The sequence below is a fragment of the Hippocampus comes genome, unplaced genomic scaffold (genome assembly GCF_001891065.2).
Source record: "Hippocampus comes isolate QL1 unplaced genomic scaffold, H_comes_QL1_v1.1 scaffold111, whole genome shotgun sequence".
In the NCBI taxonomy this organism is placed as follows: domain Eukaryota; kingdom Metazoa; phylum Chordata; class Actinopteri; order Syngnathiformes; family Syngnathidae; genus Hippocampus; species Hippocampus comes.
This window is the reverse complement of record NW_017805698.1, coordinates 806162-813389: the sequence shown is the minus strand read 5'-3', so window position 1 is coordinate 813389 and position 7228 is coordinate 806162. Positions and strand designations below refer to the sequence as shown.

Below are 7228 nucleotides of genomic sequence, written 5' to 3'. Positions count from 1 at the left end.
GGCTGCATGCATGTTCTTGCTTTATTTACAGTAAAATACCATTAAATGTATTTTGTGAGGCAAAATAATATGACCTGCAGAAAAACAAATCCTAGTGGGGTTACGCTTGAACTTCTCCTACACTAATTGTGAATACTAGACCCATGCACACCACCACCTTAATTACAAACACTATATTTAAAAAAAATGTCCCTTTTATCATGGGCACAACTGTTCCCATAGGAAATAATGGAACTCAAAATAACATGTTCCAGGGTCAAAATAAGACCAGGATTAAAAAAAAGTAACAATCTCATTTCTTTCACACACCCTGTAACCTGATAACATGATAAACTGTCCACTGAAGTACCGGTAACCGCTGTCCCTGAAAGGGATAATGTAAATAATCCATATATATCTTGGCTGAGTGGAAATGTTGCTATCATCGAACAGGAAATGGCACAAATCTTCAACCAACGAAAAAGCTGGGAAATTACTTCCCTTGCTATCTTTCTCTCTCGGATTCAGTAATTATCTCTCTCCCGTTATAACCTTTTCATTATCATCGAACTGTCTTTGTCTTGCTCGCTGCCTGTGCTGCCCTCTCAGCCTTTCTGTCTTGTAGCCTTCCCCTCCCCTCCGCTTCTTATCTCTGCTAACATTTTCAGTCCACTGACTTCAGACACATGCTTCACTGTCGATCTCGATCGAGACGGGGCCCAGCTCATTAACGAGCCATTGTTCACAGAGACCGCTTCTGATCATTTCAACAGGGCCCCCGCTTGCTCAAAGAGTCGATTAAATGTGCGGCGCAAAAACACTTGGTGTCAAAGCAATTGTTTCAGATGATAAAAAATGTAGTGCACGCAGGAGGGCCACAACACATGTTTGTCTGGCCAAAAGAACCTTGAACAAGTTGTGATCATAAATGTCTTTTATTTTTGCGATTTTAGTCAGAGTGAAGCAGCTCCACATGGTCGCCCATGCACACGCAATCACACGCTCTCGGCTCAAGGCCAAGATCATAATGTCACACATGTCTTAGTTCCTTTTTCAATAGATGTTTCTTGACATTTTTAACCACCATCTTCCCACTTTTGTTCCAGCCGCAAACACTAACACAAGCCATCCTCTCTATCCCGTTGCACAAATGCATAGTTGCGCAGACAAAATGTGGAAAAATTGCCATCACAATTCGCTCTGACCATGTTTGATGCCATGTATGACAAGGTTTGTCATAAACCATATTACACAACAGTGGGAAGATGCCTATGTTTCCTATTTTTATTCTTTTTTTTTTTTTTTGTAACTTATTGTAAATAATGTGTTTTTATGTCATCACCTCCCGTTCACATGATGTCTTGCTGGTGCTGTGTGGACTCACTGACAACCTGTGAAAGACAGCAGAGATATAAAAAAAAAATATTTGGACTGCCGGTTAAGAATCTATTTATTGTCCAACATTACGTTAAGCGTTTTACGTCATCATGAGTGAAGTGAGAGGGAACGTGGGTGACAAGGGTCTGTCAATTATGCAGGTTTATTTTCATTTTATTTTTCCACAAGCAACTTTTTCTCGTGAATTTGGTAGAAAATGGTAACCAGGCGCTCCTACATTTCATCATAGCACCCCCAGTGCATGAAGGATAGTATTAACTATAATGTTGCTTATTTTATCCCCAAACATCGGCGTACACTTTGGGAAAAGAACGGGTAATCGTCTTCAAGTTTCATCAACAGGTCCAGACATGTGATTCGTTTTTTCTTTTAGGGACTCCATTCGACACTCGGATTTCATGAAGTTGATTTTTCAAGTCTGAAATCACGTGGAATGACTTTGTGCTTTCAAATGATTTTTTTGTTTTCCAGCTAAGGATTTTCAGAAAGGCATATGGTTTGTAGAGCGTACACTTTGGGAAAAGAACGGGTAATCGTCTTCAGGTTTCATCAACAGGTCCAGACATGTGATTTGTTTTTTCTTTTAGGAACTCCACTAGACACTCTGATTTCATGAAGTTGATTTTTCAAGTCTGAAATCACATGTAATGACTTTGCGCTTTCAAATGATTTTTTTGTTTTCCAGTTAAGGATTTTCAGTAAGGCATTTGGTTTGTACAATTTACATCATGTTACGGTTATTAGTAAATACTCATGAGGGCAGCCTTTATAAGTTCTCGTGAAAGTCAAACTACGAGACTTCAAGTCAGTCGTATATCAACATCGGGTTTCGTTTTGAACCGGCCGTTTCAAGATTAAACTGGAGGAAACCTGAACTATTTTATCTATCTATCTAGTGATCTCATGATCTTATGAATCGAGTAGTTTGCCTCCAATATGCTGAAATATGTTGGAAACCTGAACTATTTTATCTATCTATCTAGTGATCTTATGAATCTAGTAGTTTGCCTCCAATATGCTGAAAAAAAAGAAGTGCAATTCTTGAACCCAATTTACACATTAGGCACTAGCACCCTCGCTCACAGAATATGTCATTTGGATAAGGGAAAAGATGACACCGGTTCATTTATAAATGAACTAATGGTAGCGCGTGTCCATGTGTATTTGTTCCAACCTCGCCATCGCGGGTCTCGATGGTCTTGATAAGAACCGTCTTCTTTGAGTGCATCTCAGAGGAACGCTGGGGCTGAGACTCAGGACTGGTCTCTAGGGTGAGACATACACAGGCATAGTATCATTTTAATTATTGTGATTGATGACACTAATGCCTCTCGGCCCAGTTCTATGAACCAGTGAGCCCATAGTGTTCGGTTACATGTCATACATCCCCACACAGCGGGGAGTATGGGTCACTGGAGTTATGTAATGTCCTCAAAATAGCAAGCCCCATGTTCGGTCATGGTTTATAATTACTCTTTTATGCCTTCCTCTACAATCTTTAATGGTTTTCCTATGGGTATGTTTGTGGAAAGGCTGAACAGCTTCCCTTACCTCGAAATCCAATAGAGGAAAAGGCAGTTTGGACAGGCATAGTGGTGGTGATCCTGGAAAATAAAGTAACACAAAGAAATACAATATATCAGAAAAAATAGGAAGATGAATTATGTTTCAGACATACAGCGTTCCCCCAATAGGCATAGGGCTAAGGGAACAAGCCTGTGTGAATAGCAAAAAAAAAAAATCCCAAAGCAATTGTTTCCAAAAATGGTTCAGAATTGCCTACTTATGCAACAAGATGGTGGAAAAGCAGCACTTTTGTCAAATTGACTTATTTCAACATACAAAGTAGTTTCTTCGGACTAAGTTATTTAATTTTTTTCAGCGACTAATGGTGGATGGATTCAAAAAAATCACAAACAGGTGAATTTGCGAATGCTGAACCATGTATATGTGGGCGGAGGCAAAAGGCTATTAGCATTTTAGAGGTGATCACCAACGATCGTTCAGTGAGTGAAAAACGATGACAGATCACCAATCCGATCAGAATCTGGACCAATTTATTAAACCACTTGTTTATTTACTGTACAGTCAAACTCCGCTCTTCATGGAAGATTGGGACCAGCCCAGCCCACGAATCGCCAAAATATGCGGATAATTGACATCCACATTGGGAAAAAAAAAAACAATTAAACCCTAAAAATTCTCTACAAATCGCTGGTGAATATTAAATACAAGAAAATGGATGGGTGGAACCCAACAGTCTCAAAAAGCAACATTATTTTAGAATATTGGGGGGGGGGGGGTGACTAAATATGAAACCTTGGATTATTAATGTGGTAACACAGAATGTCCCTGGAGTGAACGAGATTGTTTTTGCCGTAATGTCTCATTTTGCGGATGACGTCATTGATCAATCTGCTTATTATGACATGACAACTGAGCACCGATTTTGCATGAAATACAAAATACCTGTCGATACGTTCCGGCCGAACAGATCTGTGTAAAGTCTAGACAGGGTTGTCGTCCAGTTTCCATGAGAGTAACTCACCTGCTCTCCTCTCCCTCTAGCAGCTTGCGGTAGGTGGCGATCTCAATATCGAGAGCCATTTTAACATTCAGCAGGTCCTGGTACTCCCTCAGGTGACGGGCCATGTCGTCCTGGGAAACCAATGGTGTTGTCAAATAAACGCCTTGCCCAAACATTCAAGCACTGTGACGATTGCAAATAAACGCATCTGTGACAAGCAGTGCGCTCAGTATCACTTGGCAGGGCATCATATTCTATTTGAACTGCATTACTGATTTATGCATCCGTTGGATTCAGTTTTATTTAGTTTGCCGATGGAATATAAAATACAGTGCTGACCTTCATCTTGGCAATGTCTTCCTCCAGACGTGCGATAGTGTCTTGGTAGCCAGAAGCCTCGCGACTCATGCGGTCCTCAATGTCTCTCATCTGACGCAGCAGAGACTCGTTCTGCGGCGCGAAGTTAGCAGTTGACGAATTGGAAGTGAAAGATACGGATAACATTATCATGTGAAACTGAAGCAACGAAATGCAGCAACATTTGAAGGAGCAGCTTCCAAATCATGAGAACAGATTATATTGTAAAAAGAAGAACGGGTGAAGAAATTGAGCAGAAAAAAAATGCTTCATATGGTCAGCAAAAAATCTGTTTGATACTCACGGTGCCCTTGAGTGAGTCAATCTCACAGGTGTAGGACTGGATCTGGTGTCTGTACTCCATGGTCTCTTGTTTGGCAGAGCGCAGGGCGTCATTGTTCTTACTCACAGCCTGGTTCAGATCTGAGACCTGAGGAAAGAGGTTTGAGTTCCGAGCTATAGAATGGCACACGAAAAGTTTGTCCACACAAACAAGTAGAGCTTTAAAAAAATGTTTCCAAGGGTGACAATGCTTGCTTCGTGTATGTGGTGCCCTACCTTAGACTTGTACCAGTCCTCGGCCTCTGAGATATTCTTGGCAGCGATCGCCTCGTACTGCATGCGGATGTCCCTCAGAGCTGCGGTCAGGTCGGGTTTCGACATGTCCATCTGGATCTGCACCTGAGTGTCCTGCATCTGGCTCTGCAGCTCACGGATCTCCTGCAGAGAATTTCATTTTCAACAAGAGTCATTCACGTTGCGATAAAGACAATGCAATATCAACTTTTTATGGCAACCTTAACAGTCAAGGGTAAGCTATCCTTGCAAGTGCATTGTTTCGGTTATGACATATACAGGATTGTCCACTATTAGCCTTCACAACTATTTGAGGATAACTTCTTGAGGGCGCAACTGTTACATTCAAACTGTTAAGTCTCGGTTGCCTTCAGCTGCCCTGTGGACCAACCAAATGGTATAAATAGCTTTGCATCTGTTCACACAACTTCCATACACTCCTTTTTTTTTCTCTCCTGCATAGATAGAGACAACAGCTGACCTGCTCTCTTCCAGCAGTTGGCAGTTGAGAATTTCTCAAAGGTCAAAGTTGATGTGTAAAAGAACAGCACCTCTTCATTTGCGTTTTCAAACTGACCATAATGACATGAGTTCACTGAACGTGAGCTACTGTGAAATGTGTCATAAATAGCCTGTGTGTTTATGTGAGACATTTTTCCGGGACCCTGAACTTCACAATGAGCCAGCATCTGATTTGGTCTATTTACAGTATCTTGGACATTGGTCAACAGCTACAAAAGATGTATTTAACTGACTGCTTAACAAACCTCTTCATGGATCTTCTTGAGGAAGGCAATCTCCTCTTGCAGACTCTCGATGCGCCTCTCCAGGTCCAACCTGGCCAGAGTGGCATTGTCCACATCCTAAATATGAAATAGGAAGAGCAGAAAATTATTGCGTCCGTGCAAGGATAACTATTGGAAGATTCAATAGGCCTCAGATTAGCGTAGGATATTGCAGTAGCATCAATGAACAAAAAAACTAAGATAGTGTATAGAAAAAAAAAAAATAGACCTACCGCTCTAAAAGCAGATAGATTGTTCTCGGCTTCTTCCTTCTGGTGAACCTCTTCCTGTAGTCTGCAGTGACAAAAGAAAGGAAACAATGAGACTTGTGGAATAAAGAAGAGCCGACTGACTCCTAGGTTATCACATAACTATCAAAGTGGACACTGGAGGGTGGGGGTTTTGCTCTTAGTTGGTGACATATGTAAAGACGTTTAAAAAAAAAAACAGAATATAAATTGAAACATTGTTTCATGCTGATGTTAATTCAAGCCAATTGTGGCCGACATGTTGTAACGACTCAAAACCCTTGCCCTTGATTTGAAATGCTACAGTGACGACCATCTTGGTTGTGTTCAGCCTTTAACCCGCCCTCTCGCCTACCTGAGCTTCAATTTCTGAAGGTCGTCAGCCAGGTTATCTCTTTCCACCTCCACACGAGCACGCTGGTTTGACAGAGCTTCAATCTGCCTCCTCAGCTCCCTCATTTCATCTTCATACATCTCAGCCACACGCCCGGGTCCCTCGCGGCCCTTGAGCGTTTCGATCTCTACCGTCAGGGCAGCGTTCTGCTGCTCGAGAAAACGAACTTTCTCAATGTAGCTGGCGAAGCGGTCGTTGAGATGCTGAAGCTCGGCCTTCTCGTTGGTCCTTGTGTTGAGGAAGTCCTGGTTCATGGCATCGGCCAGGTTGAAGTCAAGTTTCTCGCCGTAGGTGCGCATGGCTGTGGAGGAGCCGATCCCAGCACCGCCGGAGGACAACCTGAAGCTGGAATACAAAGGAGCGCCACTCTTCACCTCATACACTCGAGTAGTATGGGTTGAGGAGCTGCGACCTCCTCCTCCTCCGTGAGTGGAGAACAGGGAAGACATCGGGGATGAACTGACACCAGAACCAAAGGTGCGACGGTATGAAGAGGCCGTCTGGGCCGAGGAAGAGTAGGACTTGCTCATGGCTGCCGGTTATTTGCTGTGGTGGAGCTGCTGGAGAAGCCAAGACCCAACTGAGCCGCTGGGTGAATGGGAGAGGAACCAAGTGAAGGGTCCCCCAGCAGCAAGCATGGCTATTTGTAGCTTTACCACACCCACTGTCACCCCAACACCTCCTCTAGGTCCACCCATGACCTCTTTTGTCTTGCGACCACCTGACTCCACCTTGTCTACATTTTGTTATTTTTAATCGCTTTTGCAGGCTCTTCAAACTTTACTAATGTGAAGATCAAACATATTTTACAGTACTGACAATCACCGGTCACGACATGAGGCTCATCTGCGCTGCATCACGGCATTTCTAGTTATACACCCATATCATGGAGCTAAATACATTTTGGTAGATTTTTAGAAACTTCCGACTTCTTACAGACATACTCCAAAAGCCGATATGCTCG

The 7228-nt window shown here is 42.6% G+C and overlaps 1 protein-coding gene across 1 annotated transcript; it reads right to left on the bottom strand.

Annotated features, from left to right (window-relative positions):
- Positions 1-1285: 1285 nt before the first annotated feature.
- On the bottom strand, positions 1286-6794 carry desma (desmin a). Its single transcript, XM_019882481.1, has 10 exons — positions 6226-6794; positions 5856-5916; positions 5605-5700; positions 4820-4981; positions 4566-4691; positions 4244-4354; positions 3926-4035; positions 2929-2981; positions 2552-2643; positions 1286-1370 (listed from the first exon to the last, which is right to left on the bottom strand). The coding sequence occupies exons 1-10, from the start codon at positions 6792-6794 to the stop codon at positions 1329-1331; spliced, it is 1422 nt and encodes a 473-aa protein (XP_019738040.1). The 3' UTR covers positions 1286-1328.
- Positions 6795-7228: the final 434 nt, after the last annotated feature.